The sequence below is a fragment of the Myotis daubentonii genome, chromosome 14 (assembly GCF_963259705.1).
Source record: "Myotis daubentonii chromosome 14, mMyoDau2.1, whole genome shotgun sequence".
NCBI classification, from domain to species: Eukaryota; Metazoa; Chordata; class Mammalia; order Chiroptera; family Vespertilionidae; genus Myotis; species Myotis daubentonii.
This window is the reverse complement of record NC_081853.1, coordinates 49,992,989-50,018,851: the sequence shown is the minus strand read 5'-3', so window position 1 is coordinate 50,018,851 and position 25,863 is coordinate 49,992,989. Positions and strand designations below refer to the sequence as shown.

At 52.0% G+C, this 25,863-nt stretch overlaps 2 protein-coding genes across 2 annotated transcripts in view; one reads left to right on the top strand and one right to left on the bottom strand.

Moving 5' to 3' along the window:
• Positions 1-1,649: 1,649 nt before the first annotated feature.
• On the top strand, positions 1,650-8,746 carry CCR9 (C-C motif chemokine receptor 9). Its single transcript, XM_059664314.1, has 3 exons — positions 1,650-1,780; positions 6,117-6,161; positions 7,658-8,746. The coding sequence occupies exons 2-3, from the start codon at positions 6,141-6,143 to the stop codon at positions 8,744-8,746; spliced, it is 1,110 nt and encodes a 369-aa protein (XP_059520297.1). The 5' UTR covers positions 1,650-1,780; positions 6,117-6,140.
• An 8,496-nt stretch (positions 8,747-17,242) lies between these two features.
• FYCO1 (FYVE and coiled-coil domain autophagy adaptor 1) overlaps positions 17,243-25,863 on the bottom strand; it is a 65,893-nt gene continuing 57,272 nt past the window's right edge. Inside the window, exons 17-18 of the mRNA XM_059664305.1 lie at positions 21,872-21,981; positions 17,243-20,634 (exon numbers count right to left, since the gene is read on the bottom strand). Of these exons, the coding sequence (XP_059520288.1) occupies positions 20,559-20,634; positions 21,872-21,981 (186 nt within the window). The 3' untranslated portion in view covers positions 17,243-20,558. The remainder of the gene's footprint in view (positions 20,635-21,871; positions 21,982-25,863) is intronic.

Sequence of the window (25,863 nt, the reverse complement as noted above, 5' to 3'; positions counted from 1 at the left end):
GGCGTGCCAGCCCAGCCTCCCAAAAGCCTTCCCGGCCGGCCCGTCAGACGCAGGGAGAAGCCGGTTGACGGCTCTCCGCGCAAAGACAGCGGGAGAGGCAGTTAGCAGCGCATTGTCCTCCCTCTGCTGCCCCTTCCTTCTCGGTCACAGTGGCCAGTGAAGAGGGAGACGCGAGGGGCTGCTTCCCAGCCATGCACCCTTTCGACATGATGCTCAGCGAACGTGGGGCGAGGGAAGGGAACTCAGGGCTCCGTGGAGGCGGCGGCTGCATCAACCACTGCTTTCATTCTTACTGCGCCCGTCCGGGGGCTGAGTGTTGGCCCTTCCTATGTAGGTAATCAATCCAACTGCATCTCACCCTTTGTTTTCCTTTCTGTCCAGATTGATGGTGACTGAGGGGCCCTGTGTCTGGGAGGCCTGCTCTGCTGGAGGGCACCGCCGGGTCCACAGGGTCGGGGGACACTGACCAGGGGAACTGTCTCCCCGGGACTGTGGTTGTGATTGTCCTCAGAGCAAGACTGTCATAATCACAACAGGGGACCCACTTGGGGCTTTCCTCTGAGCCCAGCGGGGGTGCAATTGTGTCCTGATCCAAGGCCCGCCATCGAGGTGGCTGGGGAGACTCCCGGTTCGAGCCTCGTTAAAAACATAACATGTTGGCCCGGCTGGCGTGGCTCAGTGGTTGAGCATCAACTTACGAACCAGGAGGTCACAGTTCGATTCCCGGTCAGGGCACGTGCCCGGGTTGCAGGCTCCATCCCCAATGGAGGAGGCAGCCGATCAATGATTCTCTCTCATCATTGACGTGTCTATCTCTCTCCCCCTCTCCTTCCCTCTCTGAAATCAATAAAAATATATTTTAAAAAACACATTTTGTATGTTTCGGCTTTTTCCAAAATTTCATCTAAACACCCATAATGAATAAAATGAAACATATTATCAGTGTTAATGTAGCTGATATAGAGTGGCCACACCCAAATAAAATCTTGCTCTAGGTGACCCCGAGTTTACGGTGCTTGCGGCCCCCCAGCATTCCCTGTGTTCCTAGGTCTGTGTCACATGTTGGCTAACGTAGTGCCATTCGATAGGATGCCAGAGAGGACGGGCACGCTGTCCTTGGCTCCGTGCAGCTATCTCACACCTGCCGTGTGGCTCATGTGACTAAGGAACTAGTTACATTTGAATTAATTTTAAATTAAAGCGGCACATGGGGCTACCAGTCACTGTATCGGACTGCACGGCTCGATGGGTTTAGGTCAAGGCCAAAGGGTCCCAAGGTGATGGACAGTTCTGGGGCGACGATCCCCCAGGCCTGCTCAGACACCAGCACCTGAAGAGACCTGACAGATGCACCTTCACCAGCTGACGGTCCAGCCCTCACTGGGACTCTCCACTTCCCTTTTCCTGTCAGCAGCCGCACCGTCCAGGAAAAAACGCTATTCTTACATGATCAGCCTGTACATGCGTGTTCAGAGATGGTTTTAGCTTAGCCCAGCTTCCCCTGGCCTTTCATTTCTGGTTGCAAACCATCGACGCTGCGAATTGCTGAAAGCTGCAGCTGGTGACACCCCACTCCCCACCCTCTGGGCCCACCCCACCAGTGACAGCACTGACAGGGGTGGCCTGGCTTCCTCTGTGCTGTTTTCACCGGGTCGCTGCCTGCTCAGAAGGCTTGCCTCTCGTCCCAGGCAGACAGCAAGCCAGCCCCTCCCAGGCACAGCTGGCGGTCCCTTCTCCCCGAGCCTCTCTCGCGAGCCTCTCTCGCGTGCTGCCCTTCAAGGTGAGTACCCCGCTACCTCCTCCTCCCCGTCCCTGGGCCACCTGTGTCCTCAGCTGTGTGCAGTCGCAATAGCTTCTAAGACCCAGGCTTTTGTGTACGTGTTCAGTGGTCATGAGTACCAGGCTTCCAGGGTGAGCGATGACATGCCCAGGAGGTGATGGGTCGAATAGATTGTAGCCCATTCAGACAACGAAATACTCAGCGGCCACCCAATCGGATGTTGTGGCTCCATGTTAAATTGGCATTAAAAGTGGCCCATGAGGGACTGTTCACTAGAAAGCAAGATAGAGCATTGTGTGTGCAGTTGGATTTCCTCACCATTAAGAGTGTGTGTGTGTGTGTGTGTGTGTGTGTGTGTGTGTGTGTGTGTGTGCAGGGAATCATCTAACAGGAGGTGTCTGGGAAAGTTAACAGCGGCTAAACTAGACAAGAGGCGTTTGTGTTTTCATTTCTTTCATGATGCGTGCTTGCGTTGGGGGGATTTTCCTGGTACGGTGTGAAAAGACTCCTTTATAATCAGAAATCAGCCAAGCTGCTTTCTTTTAAATGACTCATCAATGAATACTGTTTTGCCTTTCAAACATACCCCTCTTGAGTTCTTAATCAGCTGCTGCTCCCGCCACTGGCAGGGCAGGTGAGCTGTGCTGAGTGCCGGCCTGGGGTGGGGTGAGCCAGCAGTCCCCACGCCCATCTCCTCCAGATGGAACAAACCAGAGCTCATGGAAGCCTGTTTCTTCCATGATTTGCCTGTCTACTCAGGAGCCCCACTCACAGGCTCCCACTGGGAGCCCTTGGGGGCCAGGTCAGCGCCTATGGGGACCTGGGGGGTGGGCCTGACCCTGTAGCAAACTGGACAAAGATCAAAGGAAGGGCCCACATTCCCGACTCATGTCAGTGTCCAATTTGCTGGGTTACTACTGTGAGCCATGAAGTCTATGGATGGGGGGCGTTACTGCGCCCACAGCTGCTCCCTGCTCACTCTTATGTTGGTTACGTGAGGACAGTAGAGAACAGAAAGAAAAACTGATTCCAGGCTAACTTGTCTAAGAGGCATGTTCCACTTTTGGAGACTCAGCAGGTCTCTCGCTTTCCTCTGCCTCCAAGGAAGATGCGAGGGGCACATCATGCTTTCTGGCTTTCATGTCTTTGTTGATATGCTTCTTTGCCCTGGAGCAATGTTCTCTTCCTTCATTGTATGTGTCTCTGTGATCTCCAGGCTCCAAGGGCCAGCAAAAATACCACCTCCTCAGCGAAGCCCTCCTGGATTTCTCCCAGCGTTGGAGAATGTGACTTCTTTCTCCTAATTCCCAAAAGCGTTTCATAGCATTCACCATTGTTGGTATTTGTGGCCATGAGCTGTGAGGACACAGGTCATGTCTGATACACTGTTTAAGCTGAGCAAGTGGATCAGGCATCAAGGCACACTTGGTAAGTGAGCTGTGGGATGAAGACCGTCCCCTTGTTCTCACAGAGCTCTCTGCATTCTGCAAAAAGCATTCATGCACGGCATTGCTCTTGACCCTCCCAACAAGACCACGGAGAAGGTTGGCTATCATCTCCCTTTTTATAAATACATGTTTTTATTGATTTCAGAGAGGAAGGGAGAGGGAGAGATAGAGCGAGAAACATCCATCATGAGAGAGAATCATTGATTGACTGCCTCCTGCATGCCCCCTCCTGGGGATCGAGCCTGTAGCCCGGGCATGTGCCCTGACCAGGAATCGAACCCTGACCTCCTGGTTCATAGGTCGACGCTCAACCACTGAGCCACACTGGCCGGGCTCACCTCCCTTTTACAGACGAGGAAACCCAGGCTCAGTGAGGCTCTGTCACCCCTTGCCAGGGTCCACAGGCAGAAAGGGATGCCCAGGGCCAGATGGGGTCTTTCACTTCTGGCCCATGGTGCTCCCCCCGCCTCAGCTCACTGTGCTGCACAACACAGGCGGGCTTTCCAGTTCAGGCGCAGAGCCCGGGACGGGGCGACTCTGAGCAGCAGGGGCAGAGATGTGGGGCATCACTGAGTCAGGCACCAGGGCACTCCCAACAGTCTCTGTACCTTTTGTCACATGTGGGGTTTCCCCGCTCTGTTTTTCCCTCCTTCTCAGGGGCAAGAAGAAAATGACAGCGCGCCCTGAGGCTTCGCAGTTTACGAATAAAATACTCAACAAGTATTCTGACTAAGATAGAGGGGAATGGAGAGCAAGGCCGCGCGCGGGGGGGTGTCTTTAGGTCTGGGGAGGCAAATGGTTCGTGTTTGCTCTTTGGCTCTCTCCAAATTTTCTATGAGCCAGAAACACCTTTGTCACGGAAGAGAGATAAACCTTATAAAAAGCCAGCGCAGGGTTTCAAAGACGCAGAGCAGCTTGGAGAACTGAATGGGAGACGTGCGCTCCGCGAGCGTCCAGGCCAGTTGGGCGGCTCGAGTTCCTCCTCTGGATGAGCTTTGCAAACAGGTGCACAGAGCGGAAGAGCAACGGGGCCTTTTTTTTTTTTTTTTTTTTTTAAGTATAGCTGACAGGTTATTTTTATGCTAGCTCTTCAAACTTCATGCACAAAGTAAAGGAAAAAATGAAAGTCTCACTTTGCACTGGCCCTCATTGTTCAAGCTCCTGCCAGACAATGTTTTAGTGCGAATCAGCTGTGAGGTGTGTCACCTTTTATGTAGATTTTAAAAGATCACACAACGCAGTCTTCTACACCAGACATTTTCACCTAATAATCTTGCTGAGCTCTTTGTATGACTGTGAGGTCTACTTTATTCTATTTATTGGCTCCGGGTGGTTTATTGAACAGATGCATTGGAATATGACCAGTTTCTGAATAGTTAGGTTTTTTCTAGTTTTTTTTGTTTTGTTTTGTTTTTTGTCCTGGGGGGAAATGCTGGCACACAGCCCTGTGCATGGTCTGTGTTCTTTTGAGATAATACCAGTAGGTGTGTTCCCAGCAGATGAGCTGCTGAGTCAGAGCCGTTGCGCTTTGTAATTTCGACAGATACGGCTTCACCCTCCAAAAAGATCACCTAAACTTACACTCCCCACAGCGCTCGGAGGCCCGTCCCCGACCTCTCACCAACACCATTCTCAGCGATCCTGTGTGCACCCCGAATCCAGCGGTAACCAACCATAACCAAGGTCCAACGACAATCAAAGACAAATAGCTATTCAGCCAGCCGGTGTACCAGCCATTCGCCTCCACTCTGTAGCAAGGGTTCATATTTTACTCATCCTTCCACTACGCGTGAGGGGCGTCGGGACTGTTACAAGTAAAGCTGCTACGAACACTTTAGTGCTTTAGTGTTTGTGTGGATAGTCTTTCTTGCGTTTTTCTTAGGCAAACACTCAGGAGTGGGATGGCTAAGCGCACGGAGAGTGTAGGCATGTTTCATTTTTTAAGAAACTGACAAATGCTTTTCCAAAGCGGTTGTCTCACACGGTATGCACTGAAAACCACTGGCTTTCAGATAAGCACGACGAGTCATGGTGCTGTGTTATACAAAGGAAACCAGCAGGTTAGGGTGGGATCGATGACGATGACGGAGAAGGGTTCCTTCCTTCTAGAGCTTGGGTGTGGCGCCGGACACCACAGAGTGAGAGGACCCGCCCGCTCAGGCACAGGCCCTGCCCTGAGGGAGTCCAGCTGCGGGTCCCTCGGTCCTACAGGCGTGTGGCTTTCACAGAGATGCAAATACCTGGAAACAGCAGCGGAGCCGGCCCGCGGTCAGCCGAGGCCTGTACATGAGGCCACTACCTCTTCTTTGGTAAACAAACCTAGGACTTGCTTTTGGGGCAGGAGTCAGGATCCGGGGAAAACAGGGCCCCTTACCCTTCTCTGAGCTGGTAAGCCAGCGTGCAGGCAGGTGCTGGGGCGCTGGGCCCTCCGGGAGAGGGACTCTGATGCGGGCAGATGCCACCCACCTTTCATGTTCTTGCCACCTGGTTACCCAGAGGCCCTGCCCCTGCCCCTGCGGAGTCTGGGCCCGAGCATTCCCAAGTCACCCGCGGTCCTGCGGTCGTCAGGCTGATAACATGGGGAAGAGGGGGATCAGGTAAACAGACTCCGATGGAGAAGCTGAGCCAAGAGAAGCCAGGCTGACAGACAGGACGCTGGAATGGGAAGGCGCCAGGGCCCTCAGAGGAAGGCTTCGCTCACGTCTACGTGGACAATCAAGATGATTCTGGAATGTAGACTATCTGACCGACATCGGCACGGCGTGCACCCCAACCTTGCTTGCGATCTTTTTCATGAGGAAAACAGATTTAACATTGAACCTCCACCGTTAGGTGTGTATCACTGCTCCTTGACAAGCCTCTTCTTTATCTTTGCCCTCTCTTTCTAGAAGCGAGCTTGCCTCTGACGCACCATGACACCCCTAGAGTTCACAGTGAGTATAGCTCCTGAAATGCACTCCTGTCTTGCCCTTTTTGGGGGTGTGGGAAAGAATCCAGGGTGGGGGAGGGAGTTCTCTGGGAGGGTTCCCTGGGTAAGATCCCCACTGAGCAGCACCCCATAGAGGCAGTGCAGAGGGCTTTACAAATGTGGAGAACCAGAAGCCCTGTGGGGTATGTTGTGAAGACAGAGGAAAACGCAATTTTAGATTTTTGCTCCCTCCCACCCTCCATCCCTTTCTCAAGGGCTCATGGCTCAGGGTTCTGATCACCAGCCCAATCTCCACTTCCCCTAGCAGGCTTCCTGCACTGGCTCTGGGCCAGGAACTCACCCAAACTGCAAGGAGGGGTGTTATGTGGGCATGCATGTGTGTACATGTGTCTGAACAGTTTGTGCAATATGTGTATATGTGCATGTGTGCAAGAGGGCAGGCATGTTTGTGCATATGTGAGTGTGCATGTGCAAATCTATGCATGAATTGCATGTGTTTGCATGTGTATGTGTGCTTGTGAGGGCCTGCATCATGGGAGTCTGCCCTGTACACTGCACAGGGCCCTGTACTTAGAGGTGCCACTTGTGTGATTTAATGCTCTACTGTTTTGAAATTTTTTAAAAATATATATTTTATTGATTTTTTACAGAGAGCAAGGGAGAGGAAGAGGGATACAGAGTTAGAAACATCGATGAGAGAGAAACATTGATTCAGCTGCCTCTTGCACGCCCCCCACTGGGGATGTGCCTGCAATCCAGGTACATGCCCTTGACCGGAATCGAACCTGGGACCCTTCAGTCCGCAGGCCGACGCTCTATTCGCTGAGCCAAACCGGTTAGGGCCTGAAATTCTTAACAAATTTTGAACAAGGGACCCTAAAAATGGTACAACCTGCCTTGGGGCTTGTGTATGTGCATGTGTGTGAGAGTGTGTGAATGTGTGTGCATGCACGTGTGTACATGTGTGCTCATATGTGGGGATACGGTTGGTGCTGCTGGAGCAGAAGACCCATAGCTCTCAGAAGCCTCAGAGGGATCTGGACCCAGAAAAGTTGAAGAGCCTCTGAGGACCTTTTTGGGGAGGACAGAACAGAGAGGAGAAGGGGCAGTCAGCATCATTTGCAGAGTGTGATAACAGTTTGTGCCCATCAGTGGTCCCCATGAGAGACCTGTCACGTGTCCTGCAATTGCTCACTCCTTGTGTGTACCCTCCATGAGCGGTGAGTTCCAGGAGAGCAGGAACCATGCTGACTTATCCACCTCTGTATCTTCAGCACATACAGAGTATCTGACATACCATAGGTGCTCAACAAACATTTGTTGAATACATAAATGTTATGATCCAAGCAGATGCTCTCAGAATCCCTGTTTTCTGCATGTACATTTCTTTTGTCTTATCAAAGGCTTTGGGGCTTGGAAGGGTCAAGTGGTCCATGCCTCTGCCATCAGAGCCTCCAAAAGAGTGTCCTTGACCTAATGCCGTCTTGCGTCCTCTTGCAGAGTCCTGTCCCTAATCTGTCTGATGGCTTCAGCTATGACTCCACGTCTTCCATGGATGACTATGAGAACTTAAACTGGTTGGACTTCTTCTGTAAGAAAAATAACGTCAGGGAGTTTGCGAGCCACTTCCTCCCGCCCTTGTACTGGCTGGTGTTCATCGTGGGCACCGTGGGCAACAGTCTGGTCATCCTCGTCTACTGGTACTGCACCAGGGTGAAGACCATGACGGACATGTTCCTGCTGAATCTGGCCATTGCCGACCTTCTCTTTCTGGCCACTCTTCCCTTCTGGGCCATCGCCGCTGCCGACCAGTGGAAATTCCAGACCTTCATGTGCAAAGCGGTCAACAGCATGTACAAGATGAACTTCTACAGCTGTGGGCTGCTGATCATGTGCATCAGCGTGGACAGGTATATCGCCATTGCCCAGGCCACGCGAGCGCAGACCTGGAGGCAGAAAAGGCTTCTCTACAGCAAAATGGTCTGCATTGTCGTCTGGGCGATGGCGGCCGCTCTCTGCATCCCAGAAATCCTGTACAGCCAACTCAAGAGGGATTCTAACATCACCGTCTGCACCATGGTGTACCCTCGCGATGAGAGCACCAAGTCGAAGTCGGTCGTCTTGACCCTGAAGGTGATCCTGGGGTTCTTCCTTCCCTTTATGGTCATGGCTTGCTGCTACACCATCATCATTCACACTCTGACCCAAGCCAAGAAGTCTTCCAAGCACAAGGCCCTGAAGGTGACCATCACCGTCCTTACTGTCTTTGTCTTATCTCAGTTCCCCTACAACTGCATCCTGCTGGTGCAGACCATCGACGCCTACGCCCGGTTCATCTCGAGCTGTGCCGTTTCCATCAACCTTGACATCTGCTTCCAGGTCACGCAAACCATTGCCTTCTTCCACAGCTGCCTGAACCCCGTCCTCTACGTGTTTGTGGGTGAGAGATTCCGCCGGGATCTTGTGAAGACCCTGAAGAACCTGGGCTGCATCAGCCAGGCTCAGTGGGCCTCCTTTGCCAGAAGAGAGGGTAGCTTGAAGATGTCCTCGGTGCTGCTGGAGACAACCTCAGGGGCTCTCTCCTTGTGAGGGACCGTCTCGCAGGGGTGGATGGTCCCTTTGGAAGTGACAATAAATACAGATACAGCTTCCCCACTGATGGGACCAGAGGGACACCCCACAAGAAAGAGGAAGTGAGAGAGAGACAACTCAGAAAGGAATAATTGGAACATTATTAGTTTGAGTCAGAATTCGCCAAGCCAGATTTTTTCCAAACTGCCTAGGCATCCCGGGGCAGCATCCCGGGGCTGCTGGCTCCTGGCTGCCATGCCTGCGATTTTCAGAGAACTGATGGACAGCATGCAGGCTCCCCCGGCTCCCCCTGGCCTGAGCATTCATGCATCTGATCTGAGGCATCTGAGATTCTCAGAGCACCGCGAATTGCCGTGGTTTCAGTTCTGCAGCCACCCCTTCCAAAGCAGACACCAAAGCGTTGGCCACTGCACAAGATTTCACGGAAACTTCCATCTTTGAGGAGTTTCTGCCCTGGTTTTGAGGCTGATGCCTATGCCTAGGTCTTAATCTAGAATCTTTCCAGACAACCTCAGATCCAGTCCCCCCAGGTCTCCTTGATCTGCTCTGGGCCAGGGAGGGTCCTTGGGCCTGTTTGGAAACGATCTGCAGGACTGGCCACTGGGCCCCTGGGCGACTGACCAGCCCAGCAAGTCATCTGGGTTCGGTTGGCTTCCAACCCGTTTCTGTGTCCTACCGGAGGCCCTGCGATTCCACACCTGCCTCAGGGCTGATGTGGCGAGGAGTCGGCTTGCCCACCGGGGTCATGGGAACGATCTCCTCAGCCCGTGCAGGGAGGACCAGCCCCGGGTCCCCCGTGGGCTCGCTCGGCTCAGTGGCTTTTGTGAGGGTCCACTTGGCTCCCCGTAAATGGGCTGGTCCACCGGCCCTCTTGTTGCTGAGGCTGCTGGGAGGGCATTGGCCTCCATGCTTCTCCTTGCTTAGTGTATAGAGCTATCACATTTAAAGCTTTCAACTTAGACATTCGACTGGAAAAAAAGTAATATATTTTTTTTTTTTTGCGTCTTTCTTTTAGCTGTTTGGCAATTTGATCACATTTGAAAATATTTCATATATTAGAAAAATGCTTTAAAAATTTTTTTAAATTTAGTTTTCAATTATAGTTGATATACAATGTTATGTTAGTTTTAGGTAAACTAGAAATAGTTTTTGATGTACATTTTAAAATATCTATTACTGGCTATTTTCTTCACTCTGTTCCGATATTTGAAATATGTACAATTACAGAGAAAAGAGCCATATGAAGAGTGTGATGAGGAAGAGACTGGGATAAGGAAAAAGAATCTCTGAAAGACCTGGAAACCATGTTGGCTGACCCGTTTCTCTCTCCTCTGGTCAAACTTACTTCCCAGGTTTGCCCAGTTAGTCCAGGGAACCGCCAAGGACTATCAGAGCAGCTTTGCCTGACCCGGCAGCTTCGTAGGTGTCTAGAGGAAGCACCTGAGTCTCCGTGTGCCGGGACTTACTGTGGTTTCAAGGCCAGGCCATCCCTTCCAAAGGGGACACAGAAGCCTGGACCCTGCCACATCCTCCTTCACCTCCTGCCGCTTCTAAACGACGGGTTAGTGGGAAAGTGCGCAGAAAACAGGCAGCAACGAGGGAGCACAGGGGGTCCTACAAAGGCCTGGCTAACCCATCCCATGTGGGGCAGTTGATGGAATAACCATTGGCCTCAGACCAGCACATCAACAAGCGCTCCAGTCCCACAAGCTCTGCTCAGTCAAGGGGAGGGTGACTGCTGCAAGGTCAGTCTATGGGCAGAGCCATCGGCATGGCCACCATTCCCGGGAGACCCAGATGTCGTTGGAGGAACTTGGAAGAATAAGGAACAAGCATGGGCCGAACCTAAATAACAGCGCGCAGGTGGGCGAGAACACAACTCTTCCGTCCTGGGTCCTCTCGATACTGTGGTTCTGGTGTGACGTGTCATGGGCCCCGTGGAGCTGAGGGTGGGGGATGGAGGATGGGAGGAGGTGAGCCAGGATGGAGTCACTGAATCGCCTCTCAGTCTAGAGCAGCGGTTCTCAACCTGTGGGTCGTGACCCCTTTGGCTGTCCAACGACCCTTTCACAGGGGTCGCCTAAGACCATCCTGCATATCAGATATTTACATTACGATTCATAACAATAGCAACATTACAGTTATGAAGTAGCAACGAAAATAATTTTATGGTTGGGTCACAACATGAGGAACTGTATTTAAAGGGCCAGAAGGTTGAGAACCACTGGTCTAGATTCTACACTGTGATGGTGACTCGGTAGGAGTCTAGAGGTAAATAGGACGTTGGCCAATGTAGGCTGGTTGGCAAAACAGTGCCAGGAGGCCCACCGTCCCCTCTGATTTTGAAGAAAAGAGATGTGGGAACAGCACAAGGACCACGAACCCTGAGTTGTGCCCTAACACATGTCATCACGCCCAGTTCCAAGGGCTTCCTTTGGGATCCCACTGTCACCATGGACTGTCTGGACCTAACAGCTACCCTGCAGGATGGAAGACATGCTGTGACTCTTATGCTTTAAGATTCGTTGTTGGCAAATTGCCTTCGTTTTTAAGTGATTGCATAAGTAGGCCCATTTCACACTCAAATTAAACGAGGTTTCAGGAACAGACTCATCTTAAGATAAAAAGTTGGAAGAGTCCCCACGGGGAAATCCAGGAGGAAGTTGTGCTCATCCAACATTTCCAGAAAACACGCTGTGTGAGTGCTTTTTGAAATAAAGGGGGATTATAGTATATTACATTTTACTAGAACTCTGTGCATCAGAAAAATGAATAAAGTGAATAAAGTGTGATGTTTCCATTACCAAACATGGCTTTTCAACCACAAACTTTAAAAAAAACCACCTAATTTTAAGCTGACCTATCACAACATGTATATTCAAGTGGGAGTCATTGTTTTGAAGTAGTCAGTTTGAAATCTGGTCTTTTGAAATTGTCGTTCAGGCCTACAGAATACTCATGCATTCATTCAACAAGCATTCATCTATGTACCATGAACCTTACTACTCACTGAGGTTATAGTGGGAATACAAGATCCTTGCATCCCAGCAACAGGGACAGGCCACGTGCCACGTGGACTCGGATTTGGGAGAATGCTCTGGAAGGCTCTGTCAGGTGAGAGCCCGTGGCTGAGAATCACGAGGCTGGCCTCCGTATGGCTTACCAACTGGTTTGCAGACAGTTCCCGGGACAGGCGACTCACATGGCAGCCTCCTTGGGTGAGCCCTTGGACAAGCAGCTTTGTGTGTGTTTCTGGTCGGGTGTATGTGCCTTGTATGTAGTAGACACAATATGTTGAACTAATAAATTGGTTAAAATGTAAAATTAGTCATTTGTCCAATTTGTACTGCAGGTACCGGAAATCAGCTGCCAGGAAACTTTGGAAAAGTAAAGATGGGCACCCTGGAGCAATGACACATTGTGTCCTTTGAGTAGTAACGCCATCCCCTTCCCTACAGGCAGCGAGAGGAGCGGGGGGTCCAGGGAGGGCTGGCTAGAGTGGGCTGGACACAGTGCTCCCCACAGTCTGGTGAGTGGCTCAGACTGCCGCCGGCCCCCTCCTGAGAAGGGTGTGTGTGTATGATCTCTTGCATTGGCCCACGGTGGCTGTTACAAACAGTCCTGCGTGAGGAAGCAAGCAGCCCCGTGAGTGCCTGCCGCTCTGACCTGGTCACCCTTCCCCGGAGGCCTTTGCCATGGCAGGGTGGTGCTGACACGTGGTTTTCCCATGATGGGCTTACGTATACAGCGATGGCGGCCATGGAGGACGAGACCTTTGGACACTTCCAGTAACTGATTCAATAAATGAAAAGCTGTCACATATTCTGTGTCTGCAATCTTTGAGAGGGGGGGGTTGCTTTCCCAAATCTGAGTTGGCCTCAGATGTTGGAGCTTAACATGGAAAGTAGGTCAGAGTCTGAGCAAAGGCATCTTCTGCCCCACCCTGGCCTCATAATCCCTGGTTTATAGAGGACTTTTAAAAAATCATCTCATAATCTATGCTCCAGTGAAATGAGAACGGTTTAGAGCAGTGGCCGAAAAACTCATTCATCAACAGGGCCAAATATCAACAGTACAACGATTGAAATTTCTTTTGAGAGCCAAATTTTTTAAACTTAAACTATATAGGTAGGTACATTGTTATTAACTTAATTAGGGTCCTCCTAAGCTGGCCTTTGCTAAAAACGTCCTCAATCTGATTGAGGTACATTCACTGAGGTGGACCCACACTCATCTTGTAGCCAGTCTCACTCAACTCGTGCAGGAATCACGCGCGCCTCCCCCTGTGCTGCGTATCCTGAGGCCCCAGCCTTCGCGTCTCCCGTCACCCGACCGACCGACACCCCCCACTTCTTCTAACGCCACTTCTTCAAAATAGACTCGCTCAGGCTGAAAACCTACTTCTGTGCATGGGCCACGAAGTTTCAATCGCACCGTACGTGCGCGCCCGCACGTGGTATTTTGTGGAAGAGCCACACTCAAGGGGCCAAAGAGCCTCATGTGGCTCTCGAGCCGCAGTTTGCCGACTACTGGTTTAGAGAAAACCACACCCACAGCCATCTCAGCATGAGCAGTGGGAACAGCATCTTCTCTAAATAGCTCAGACATTCCCTGAGCCCTGGTTCCCTCATGTGCAACAGCTGGCTGACTATGGCAAGAGCCTATTAAGATAGAAATGCCACTATTGCCATCAGTGAATGGTGCTGCACTGAGCTGATCTTTCTCTTGACTTCTTTCCCATGCAGACCAATGGACCTTCTTTTTTTTTGGTCTCATTCGCCTTTGGCAATCGGACAAGACTTATAGTCCCCTGCTCAGTGTTTTAAAATGAATCATATATATAGGATTACCAAGGAAACCAATTGTATTGATATATAATTCTCCACATATTAAAATGATTCATGAACTAGCAATACGTGTGCCTCTCTGTTGCTGCATTAAGTAAGGTCTACCAACAGGTGTAAGGACAGCCTTTGTTTCTGGGTGGAGATGAGCATCCATGATATTTTGTGAGTCTACAACAGCTGTCACATGACATGAAAATATCTGTCATTTCCACTGGCGACAAAGTCAAAGGTCTCGCCAATTCATACTAGTGTGGCATGTTATCTACATCCCTAACTGCGGGGAGGCCTACATTTTAGTTAGAAGTTAGGGGAGAGATGCCGGATCCCCCCAACCCAAGTTCAGAGCTTCTGAAGTCAGTGTATGGACCAACTTGGGAGCCCAGGTGTACTGTTAATTTTTTTTTTTGAGGGGGGGGGGACCATGTTTAACCCGATCTCCACCAACTCATACCCATTGGTACCAAACTCACACTTCTTCCTCTGATTCTTAAATTTTGAACATGAAGGGAACTATTTTGGATTTAGGGAAGGGATTGTTTCCATTTACAAGCGATCTGCCAGTTAGCAACATGCCCGTTGAATATAAATACAAGCCATAAAAAAAAATGTGGGTGTAAAAAGATTTACCTGTAGAATATTTTCATACGAGGGGATTCGTTTAGAAATGCCTTCCTCTCCGAGAATGAACTTTCCATCACTGCATCTGGCTGGGCCACCACATTGAGGGAGAAGTCCCGGTTCCAAGATTTAAGGGTTGCTGTTGGAGTTAAATTAAGAAATAGATCCATTAGCTCATCTTACCCCCTTTCCTCAAGTCTTAACCAAAGTGGTGACACAGCGGCATCCTCAAGGACCTTCTCGAAGTGGCTCCCAGATCAGCTCCGCCTCCATCACCGGGCAGACTCGTGAATGAGCCAGCTCAGATGGACCAGAGTTGACTGGGTGGTGCCCATGAATCTGCATTTTAACAGGCCACCGGGGAACCCAAATAAGAAAGTCTTTGGTACTTGCTTTACATTTACTGACGCTAAATGAACAGCTTGACTCTGGAGCAAAGCGGAGCCCTGGGTCACCCTTGGGCGTTTTCTGATGTCTGAACCCTTGGCGACCCAGGCGGCTCTGGGCCTGATCGGAGATGGGTCCTGGTTCCCCATCCTCCCTCTTCCACAGCCAGGGCAAGAGAGCACCCAACCATTCGGTGGGCGTCCTTGCCGGTGGCCAGGGCTGTCTTTACAAAGGCTTCTGGTTCCACGCGTGGACCCCGTCTCCTGTGCCAAGGCCTCTTGGGAAGCAGGATGGGGCCTGCACTCCCCAGTGCCTTTCTGTGGATGCACACAAGGCCTCGAAGGCAGCCGAAGTCAGAGGAACAGGCCGATTGCCTCTTCCCCGCCTGCTGTCACTGCCTTTGGTGTCTGTTCGGTAAACGGTCCAGGTCTCCATTCCACTAACACGCTGCCTCCACTGGACGGGGTAGCTGGCTCTGGCCACACCAACGCTGCCCCTTCCCCACAGCTCTTTTCCTCCGATGAGCAAGGCGACTTCTGCTAACCTGCCTGCAGTCCAGCCCTGCCGGAGGCCTCGGGGAAGGCCCTTCCTGCTTTTCCCTCTCCGCACCCCTCTGTGCTCGCTCATCCTCAGAGCCCCCCCCCCCGCCCGCCCCCACACACCCTCCAGGGAGAAGACAGTGCGGCCCCACTGACCTGGCAGACAGCTTTAGGCTCCCAGGAATGGGCTCCTTCTTTTGTGGCTCGGTTGCGCTCCTTGAGAGCAGAAAGCTGGGGAGGGCCTCCTGGACCCACCTTTTCTCGGGTGAGTCCACGGAGCCACGGGCCCAAAGCCAGACGTGGTCAGGACACGCACGCATCTCAGGTCTCGTGAGGCCTGTCTCATGTCGCTCCCTTTTTAGCCAAGAAAACCATTCATTCCAGCCTCCAGTTGGGGCTGCGAGCTCGGAGATAACCTCAGTGCACACGGGCCAGAAGGTGTGAGGAAACCGCACCGGTTTCGGTCCTCCCACGGGCTCGGCGGCGGGGAGGGAGGAGGCACACATCAGAGGCCGAGGTTGGCCATCGCGCTTCTGCTCGGCTTTACCATCTCCCCCCAGGAGCCCGGGGCGTGGGAAAAGCAAAAGGCTGACCTTTCTTTCAACCCTCACCCACTTTGAACGGCTTTCAGAACAGCTGTGCCCTCCCCCTGCCTTTTCATGGCTTCAGCTTCAACTGCTCCCTCAAAAAAAGTCCGTTTTCTCCTCTGGGGCGACTGGTTTCACTATCTATTTGGCTTTTCAGATGTGTGTGGGTGGCGAGCTCCTCTCGCCAGATTTTTCCCACGCATCTTCAAACCGAGAGGGCTGACCCTGCTGAGTGTCCTTCTGAGTCACCTGGGGGTTGCCACATCCCCCAGCACCAAGGGACGCACGTGGCCTGAGGAGGCGTGGTCCCTCCACGTGCCACGGAGCTGGTGGCACTGAGCTGGCCAGGAGCCTGGGAGCAAGCATGGGCCTTGGAAAACCTGGGGCAGACTTAGGTCATCTTGGGCTGCTTGGTGCTTTAGCGGGCGGGGGAGGTGCGATGGGGATTCTGACATGGAGGCCCCCAGATCCCAGCCCCAGATGCAGCACGTACATCTGTGTCTCGGCTCTCGTTCCAGCCCCCAACCCGCAAAGCCACCAAGCCTCTGGAGGGACTGTTCCATCTACAGAGACCCCTCTTCTGTGCTGTTCCGGGTGCTTGCATGGGCTGGTCGTTGGACAGAGTGAGGCTTGGATTGAGGACATAACAAGAGGGAGGAGCCATTGATTGCTCACCTCACCTGCACCCGCTCCAAACCTCTCGTAGGGGAAGGGAGTTCCAGGAGCTTCTGTCCCTCACCAAGTTTGCCAATGGCATTGCTGAGGGCTTACAGCTGACCAAGGCATAGGGACCGACCAGTGTCCCTAAGGATTCAGTAACTGGATCACCCTGGCAGTGCTCAATGCTATGAGAGTGAGGGAAAGGAGGGAGGTGGGGATGAACGGAGCCAGGGAGCACACAGATGCAGAAATTCCTCCGAAACAGCTGAATAAAGGGAAGGCCATGGGAGAATGGGGAGGGTTGCAGGGAAGGGGGCTGGGAGGTGCTCTGAGGCACAGGGAGACCAAGGGAAAGAGCTCTGGCATCCCCAGATGTGGAGTGTAAGGTGTGGACAGCCCAGCCTGACCTCAATCTGACTGGTCCAGGAGTGACGGGGACACCGCCCCGGGCCTGACCCACTAGAGCCGTGTAAGTTGGGAGCCCGCACTCCTCCCTCTGCCAGCTGCCCGGCCTGTACCACTGGTGGACTAATTGTGGTTTTAAGCCATCCATGACCTCCCCACCCCACTCTTCTGGTAAATCAGATGTCCGCCCTTTGCTCACAGCGCTGTACCCTGGAAGGGCTGGGACATGTGAGCCCAGGGCAGCTTGCCTGGTGGAGGGTGCTGGGCTGGAATGGGGATTGGCCCAGGCAGGTCTCAACACCCGCCCGAGTGGGCTGGGAAGTATCCAGAGATCAGGCCGTGCTGGGCTTCTCAGAACCAATCTTCCAGCAAGGCAGCTTAACCTGACTCTGGTCTGGGTAACTTCACTGTGTGCCTTACGTCCCAATGGAATTAAAGATGATACCATCCTCAATGTCATAGTGTTTATTTATATCCTGAGGTTAAAAATACACTTCCAAACGGTGCAGCAGAAGCTGTAAAGAAATGTTTGGGGATACAAAAGGTTCTCTCCCCCACTGTGCAGGTGGGGTGTTGGCATTTGATGTGCTTCTGGGTAATTCTTTGGCAGGTAAGAATGAACCGGGTGCCCAGGCCCACTATCCCATAAGGCCACGAGGACTGAGGGTTAGTCGATGAAAATGCAATTCGCTCAGAAGCCGTGCACCTGAGACCCGGGTGTTGCTCTGGCCACCAGGCAAGAGTGTTTCTGGATAACCAGGTTCTATGGAAGCCTTTTTATCAAAATGCTTCCCGATATTTAAAGATATGGTTCATTATTTTTAAAGTGATTAAGAGGGAAAGGGCTTTATTCAGTCTTTCCCATTTCCTTGGAAGAGTCACAATGAAATGAGAAAAACTTACCCAAAGTTCCACTAAAAAGCGCCTTTTGGGAGTTTTGTAAGATGGCCAGCTGACAGCAGCGGCTGTGAAGGGCGATCCTCAGCTCTGAGCACCACAAAGGGCTTCTCTGCTATAACTCTCAACCCCCGCCCAAGGATGGGGCTCTCACGGGGAGTTACCAACACAGACTTAAGTGACAGTCCTGAGAGTGTAGCAGTGGACATCTAATCGGTACCATAAGCCACAGACTGAGGTTTCATCCTCAGCCGGGGGACTTCCTTTCATGAGTGAAATGGCTCCACCGTGTTACGTTGGTGACAACGAACATGTTTGGAGAAACCATCCCCTTCGTTTTGAGTTACAGTATGAGGCTTCTTTCCACTTCAACCCCATGGGGTTTTCCCGTTCCAGGTTCCTGCTGGAGAATTTGTCTGCTCCTGGTCCGGTCGACCTGAGTGCGGTGGTCTCTGTAGAGGCCACACTTTACCCAAACCCGCTTCCCGACAGAGACCCTGTGCTCAGGGTGCTGGATTAGTGGTGGCTTCTGAGGCCGTAGTGAATAAGCCAACCGGCATCAATGTTAAAAAATAAGTGACTTACTCAGAGCTGGGTCAGCTGTTTTTCCTTTTTCATTACCTGGGACCCCAAAGTGTTTCCTCCTTGTTGATTTCTAGTGCCATTTTGTCTACTGGCTGGGCTACCACCTTCGCTAGGTCTTCACTGTCATTTGCATTTTAAAAGTACCCCAACCCCAAAGCCTCAGTAAAGCTGGGACCCTGCTTAGAATAATAAAGCTGTTGCCACCTCAGGAGGCCAAGGTGGTCTCCGGCTGCAGAGTGCACAGCAAACCCGAGCTCACACGCAAACGGACAGGAGTGCATCCAACACAAAAAATACGCTACAGGGGCCAGCCATGACCTGGGGATCGGACAGTCCTCCCACCACCAAAGGCCCTTTTGCAACTGCAGTCACCGCTCCAGGGGTGCTCACCATGAAGGGTCCCTGCTCCCCAGGAGGAGTGGCTCTGGGTTGACAGGCCAAGTGGTCTTAAAGCTGCAGCAGGACCTCGTGAATAGAATGTCCCAGGCCTTTCACAGGAACCCTGTCAGCTACTCACTAGATGCTGGTTCCCGGGATCCTGCGAAAGCTAAGCTCTCACCAGATCCCAGACTGCCCTGCGTTCTCCATTAACTGTTAGTTTCTTTCACGTGAGCAGCTACTTTCTATTATGCTTTCCTGGAAGGGGGAGGGGATGGGTTCACAGGCAGAACAACGAGCTCTGAAACCTTCAGTCTCGGGCTGTGGCGCACCTGAGGACAAGCACATGCCGTGGTTCTGGTGCAGGGCGCCATCAGGCCCTGGCTGTAGATGCTAGAGCTCTGGTGGCTCCAAGGAGAGCACAGGCCCAGCTTTTCTCCTGAAGGTTGTTCACCATTCCCCACGCCCCTCTTAAACGAACCCAAGTGCCCGGTCTCCTGCTTGAACGAGGGGTCTGAGCCCATTGCAGAAGCAATTTCCTCCAACCCCTGCCCCAGGAGTGCTCTGCTGGGGCACAGTGGGATCGGTGCTGCTCTTAGTGGGGGGCCCTGACCCAGCCTCAAGCTCTCAGAACCCATCAGGCCAGGCTCATGGATGACAGAGGGCTGCCGGGGCCCAGCACTCTCTCCCTCAGCCCCGGTCAGCGTGGGCTGCCTGGTCAGATGTTCTGTTCAGCAGGAAGGACCGAGGCCCTGGCTACAGGTGGCTGGCTCCCTTAAACAGGCACAGAGGCCATCAAAGGTGAGCTTCTGTGGTGGGCGAAGCAAAGGGCCAGAGACCAGGAAAAGGAAACATCTGCCCCAGGGGAGGTGGCTCCTGGGCATCAGGTTCCGGCTGAGCAGCAGGAAGTGGGCAAGTGGTGCCAGGGAATCGGGACCAAATGGTGAACAGAGCAGATTCATGAGTCGGGCATGTTTACACGTGAGTTACCTAAGACTTAAGGAGCCCCCGTTTTTGAAAGTGGTTCTCATCCTGATTATGATCATTAGTAAATGTATCTGCATGCGAGGCAGCTCCTATTTGTGTAAATGAAGGCCAGCAGCTGAGAAGTGGGACCTGCAGGCTAAGCACGAGCCTGCGTTCTCATCACACATTGGTGTTAACCGGTGTTGGGCTTTCACCGTCTGTATGGGGTGGCTTCCGCAGGCCCCTGAGTGTGTTGGGTTCTGTTCCCTGGATTCAGTTCTGATTCTTAGGGGAGATCTGAGAGGCCTGGGTGATGAAGGGCTTTGCTCGCGGACAGAATTGCCCAGCAGAAGGCCCAGGAGGAAGGGGCAGTTGGAGGGGCCTCTGGAATTGCTGAGTGTGGGAGCAACGCCAAGCTGACTGGGGCGGAAGGGACAGGAACATGGCCGGAGGAGGCTGGTTGAGGTCTCGTGAGGGCCCCTGGCACCCTGACCCTCATGATGACCCTGGGGCCCAAGGCCTCACCGGGTCCGGCAGGGGCATCTGGCTCATGGTCTCTCAGGATGCCGGGCCAGGCTGGCAGAGCAGGGCAACTCTTCCCATGGGCAGAGGTAGGTACCACCTCTGGCCCGTGAAACTCCCCAGGAGGCTTGGAACCAACTGTGCTCAGGAGTGGTGAGCCTTCCGGCAGTGCCCCTTCGGGGGCGAGGCAGCGAGGGAAAGGCTGCGTGAGCCCACGGGAGCTGAGCTGCGGGCTGCGCGCACGCTGCCCGGACCATGCAGCCGGGAGAGCAGCCAGGGTGTTGTCGAATTGCATAGTTGATCAGCTTCGGAGTGGCCGGGCTGTTTTTGTTGTTTTTGTTGTAGTGTTTGATGTGGCAGGTGAGAGAGTAGTGTTTCCTGTGGGTGAAGTGAAACTGCTGAAATCCAGGTGCGGAGGCTACAGGAAATCACTCCCATCGTAGATCACGGGCCGGTCGACCGTCAAGTGGTAAAATACTTTTTTGGAGACAAACCTGAGGAAACAGAGATGGACATGGAGGGTGTTACCCTGAGAGCCGAGAGGCCGAGGCTGCAGAGGCCTGGAGGGTGAGGGTGCCGGTTGGCACAGAGAGCCCTTTGAGGGGACCTCTGCTCAGAGGCCTGGGCTGCACCCAATTTCCTGTCTGGCCAGCTGAGCTCTGTTTCTGCAAAGAATCAGGGGCCCTGGGACATCACCATGAACATCACCATGGACTCTCAGAGTGCTCTACCCAGTTATTCTGCTGAAAACCCAAGTGGATTGGGAAGGGGGCGCAGGTGGGGGGTTGTGGCCACCAGCTTGGGCACCACACAGAAGAGACGTGGCTGCATGCTGATCAGGCAGGTCTCCTAAGAGGCAGCCCCAATTAAGGGCTTATGCTGGAGCCAGAGGACATCAAAGGGATAAGTGGCCATAACCGTAGCTCCCCTGTCTCATGTCTCCACGAGCCCTGGCTTATGGGCGATGCTCATCAATGCCGGTCCTCTCCCACGTCCTCCCTTGGCTGCCCTTCAAGCCTATCTCCCTACATTGCCATCTCACCCCCCAACCCCTCCACTCCTGGACCTGGACCTGCTGCTTTGATACAGGGCTTCCCAGAGGCAGCACACGAAGCCCCTGCTCCCTGACAAGCAGGCCAGGGACTTCGCCTCACAGTTCTATCCTGTTTATCCCTAGTTTTAGCCGTCATTCTTTTATTCCTCTTTCTTTCAACAATCTGTCACTTCACCCACCCACCCACTGAATCCTTCCACTGTATTTACTGAGCCTTTCTGTGGCCTGGACATGGGGAACCTGGACATCGGAGAGGCAGGAGAGCAAGCCGGTTGAGTCCGGAGTCTGGAGCTGGCCAGTTGTATTCAAGTCTGGCTCCATCACTATCTGTGTGACTTGGGAATGTCACTCGTTTATCCCCTGGTCCTCAGCCCTTAGCAGTGACATTAAGGAGAGAGATGGTCCCTATTACCTGGGGATGCTGTGGGGCAGAAGTGAGTCCGTAAGTGTGGGGGGGCTGAGAACATACCCGACATGTAGTATGGCTGTAAGTATCAGCTTGTGTGTTTATAAAACTGGCAACACATTGGAACACTGTAGTATAGGGGTCTAAAATCAAAGAACTCTTAATAATAAAAGAATGATAATTAATTAATCTATTTTCAATGTCCACCTCTGTTCTTGAGACCAGGTGGCAGGTCGGTGGTCCGGATGCTGATGCATGAGGAGGCCCCTACCTGGAGAAGGAGTTGTCGAAGATGAGCATGTAGATGCCTGGTGTGCGGACCTTGAGCTGGCCCTGGATGTTCTCCTTGTGGGAATTGCATCGGGTGATGGGAATGAGGACCTGGGAGAAAAAGCAGGTAAGGAAAACCATCAGAGGCTGAAAGGGCCCCATAGACCCTCTGGGAAGACCCTTTATTTGGGGCAGGAAACTGAGTGCCCTGTCTGAGGTCAGAGCTGAGCTGGGCTGGGATCAGCCCCTAGGGGTAGTGGGGTGCCTTCCACACACCATGGTTTGGTGATAACTTGTCGCAGGGGTAGGTATGAGTTTCATCCAGATCATGAACTGGTCAACACCCCAAAGGAGTAGACCCCAGCCCCCTCTGACCATGGCCAGTGCAGGAACGCCCACCATCTGCAGAAGCAGCCCCTTTCTGGCTTTAGGAAGCTGGGGCTCATTCTAGGTGAAATCCGTCTGCCTGGCTGTTTCCTGTTGGCCCCAGTTTCACACAAAGCAGCAGTTTTCAAGAGACTGGACATAGGCAATGAAGGTCAGGGATCTCTGAGAGAACAAGATGAGCCTTAGCTCACTGCTAAGGAAACAACCACCAGACAGGACAAACAGAAAACAAACAGGAAGATGTATACGCAAACCTAATCTCATCAATAATCACATTAAATGTAAATAGTCTAAACATCCAAATTAAAAGGCAGAGATGATCAGGTTGGATAAAAGCAAGACCCAACCCCATCACACCTATAAGAAATGCTATTTAAATGTAAATATACAAATAAGTTAAAAGTACAAGGATGTAAAAAGATGTACCATGCTACACTAGTCAAAAGAAAGCTGGATTGACTATATTAATATCAAAGTGAATATTATATCAAAGAATAAGACCAGGACATAATCCTACACATTTATGCTCCTGATGACAGAGCTTCAAAACACATGAAGCAAAAAAAAAAAAAAAAAAAAAAAAAAAAAAAAAGGTATAATTACAAGGAGAAATAAAATAAATTCACAATTATAGTTGGATATTTCAATATCTCTCAATAATTGAGGGGATAAGTAGACAGGAACTCAATAAGAAAATAGGTCCTGGCCAGTGTGGCTCAGTGGGTTGGAGCAACGTCCTGAACACTGAAAGGTTCAGGGTTCGATCCCTGGTCGGGGCCTGTATGGGAGGCAACCGATCAATGTTTCTCTCTCTCAATGATGTCTCTCCTTTCCCCTCTCTCTAAAAATTAATAAAAAATGCAAACTTAAAAAAAAGAAAGGAAATAGAAGACTTGCACAACACTATCAACAATCTGACCTAATTGGTAATTATAGAACACGCCACCCAACAGCAGCAGAATACACATTCTTTCCAAGTGCACTTGGAACATTCACCAGGTATCCTATTAGGCTGTGAAAAACAACTTACATCTAAACGGATTCAAGTTATACAAAGTGTGTTTTCTGACAATGGGGTTAAATAAAAAAAATGAATAGATCTCTGCAAAATCCCCAAATACTTGGAAACTACATCACACTCTTCTAAATAACACAGGAGTAAAAGAGAAATCAAAAGGGAGACCCCCGAAGACATGGGAGAGAGTGCCTGGGCGTGTTCCTGACACCACAGTACATTCGCTCTGGCTGGAGGCTGCTGGTGGTGAGGGAGTAGGATGGGCCCAAGACAAGCCTGGAGGGGACAGAGATACATGAGGACCTACTATGTGTGGGCTCTGAGGCAGCTACTTCTGCACATTATCTCGTTAAGTTTCATTCATGTTCGATAATATTCTAATTCCACTGGGGTCTGAGGTCCCTGGGGAGCTGAGTGGTTGGGGTGGTTAGGTCATAGATGGGGTCCATGACCTAAAACTTCTGGGCCTGGCCTGAGACCTCCTGCAAGCACAGATAGGAAGGAGCTGCTGGGCAGAAAGCCTGCCCTTTCTACAGGGTCACCTGTGCGCCCTGCATCTCCTACCTACAGTCACAGCCTTGACGACAAAGCAACAACCAAGGGCTCGTTAAGGCAGGTCCTCTAAAGAGGACACATTTAAGATAAGACTCTTCATTACTTTAAATAAATACACCAAGACGTCTAGGGGAGAGTCATAACTGCTCTGGTGTCAGAGCTCATGCAGTTGAGGTGACGGGACGACAATGGCATAAACCGGAGACAGGGCTCCGCGGTGATGTCTGTGGACACCTCCTTGGCCTCCATGCCTGAGTGGCCATGCCCTGATGTAGGTGATGTGTCTGTAAAACAGTCCACGTTGGTTTAACTCATCTTTCTATGGGCTCCGGTGTCATGGGGTCCTGGTTCAAAGCGAGGTTCTATGCTAAATGGAAAAAGCCAGTTAAAAAGGCCACCTACTGTCTGATTCCATTCACATGAAATGTCCAGCATAGGCAAGTCCACAGTGAGAGTGAGCTGGTGGCTGCTGGGTAGAGGTTAGAGGGGACTGCTAGTGGGTCCATATTTTGGGGGGATGTGATGAAAATGATATCAGAGTAGACAGTGGTGGTAGTTGCAAAACTCGGTGAATAAACTTAAAAACAAAACAAAACCCCAATGACTTGTACATATTAAATGGTGAGTGATATCTCCATAAAGCTATTTGAAAAGTAAGACGTTAGCCTGACTGGCATGGCTCAGTGGTTGAGCATCGACCTATGAACCAGGAGATCACGGTTTGATTCCCAGTCAGGACACATGCCTGGATTGCAGGCTCAATCCCCAGTGTGTGTGTGTGTGTGTGTGGGGGGGGGTGGTGCAGGAAGCAGGCAATCAATGTTTCTCTCTCATCATTGATGTTTCTATCTCTCCTTCTCCCTTCCTCTCTGAAATCAATAAAAATATAATAAAGTAAGAATTTAAAGGTCCGGTTCCCAGTCCCGGTTCCTCCCCTGACTCCCTCTGTGGCCCTAGGTGGCCATCGAGCTTCTCTGGCCAAGCCTGGGTCCTCACAAGGGTAGCCTCGAGTTCCTGGTGTACTGTTTCTTTAACAAGTGCCTTCCCAAATTCAGACTTTAAGCTCGGTGTCCAGGCATGGAGGAAGTCACCCTGGAGAGGGTGTGGCAAGGTTGGGGGGGTGTCTCTGACCGGTGCCACCAGAGACGGGGCCGGCCTTCTGCTGTGCTGCTCCTGCCTGGACACCTCTTCTCTAACCCATGGCCCCATATGCTTCCTTGGTTTGGCCCAGGGTCTCCTGCCCCAATCACTGGCCCCCAGGCTGGGTTAGGTGACCACAGTGCCCACTCCCTCTGATTATGACACTCACCCCGTGAATCATGGCTGCCTTTTCACTAGGGGCTCTGGTTCTATTGTGAGCTCTTCAAGGGCAGATCCCATGGGCCCCACAGAGCCCAGTACAGAGCAGAAGCTCAATAAATGGTTGTGAACAGATTGCAAGCATGAGCATACTTCCTGTGTCTGCACCTCCACAATCACACTGCACCCGTTGTTTCTTGTAAGACCCAGGCTGTCAGGGGGCCACACAGGGGGGTCCCCAGGACAGATGCTGAGGACGTGTGCCGGACCTTCCCCAGGGTGACATCTGTTTGTTTGGGGACCTCAGGCAGAAATAACCACCTCCACCTACAGCTGGCTGGGGACAGTGGGCCTGTGAAGGCAGAGGAGCAACGGAGCACCCAGCTCACTCCCCCCGTAGATGGGCTTCTTCTGCCCCCTGGCGTCCACTGTGGGAAAGACAATGGTGGTCATAACCCAGGAAGGCACCTGGAAGCCAGAGAGGAGGTGTGATTCCTGGTACGAACCACACAGGTGTGGCAGGTGAGTGACTGGGAAGGGGAGAGACCCAGGGCTCAGGCACATGTGGGCAGATGGAATGGCAAAGGTCTGGACATCTGATTTAGTCACTTCCTCCCTCCCGGCCACAAACACCCACAGTGTTAATCTGGGTGGTTGCAGTGCTAGGCGCTTGGTGGGCCTGGGGACCGGGAGGGTGAACAGCAAAGGTGCTGGTATAAGCTCTTGGCTGTGCGGCA

Bases quoted from the DNA above. Each gene is read 5' to 3' on its own strand.
- CCR9 (XM_059664314.1), top strand. From the start codon at position 6,141: ATGACACCCCTAGAGTTCACA. The intron at 6,162-7,657 runs GTGAGTATAGCT...GTCCTCTTGCAG, and splicing joins TGACACCCCTAGAGTTCACA to AGTCCTGTCCCTAATCTGTC.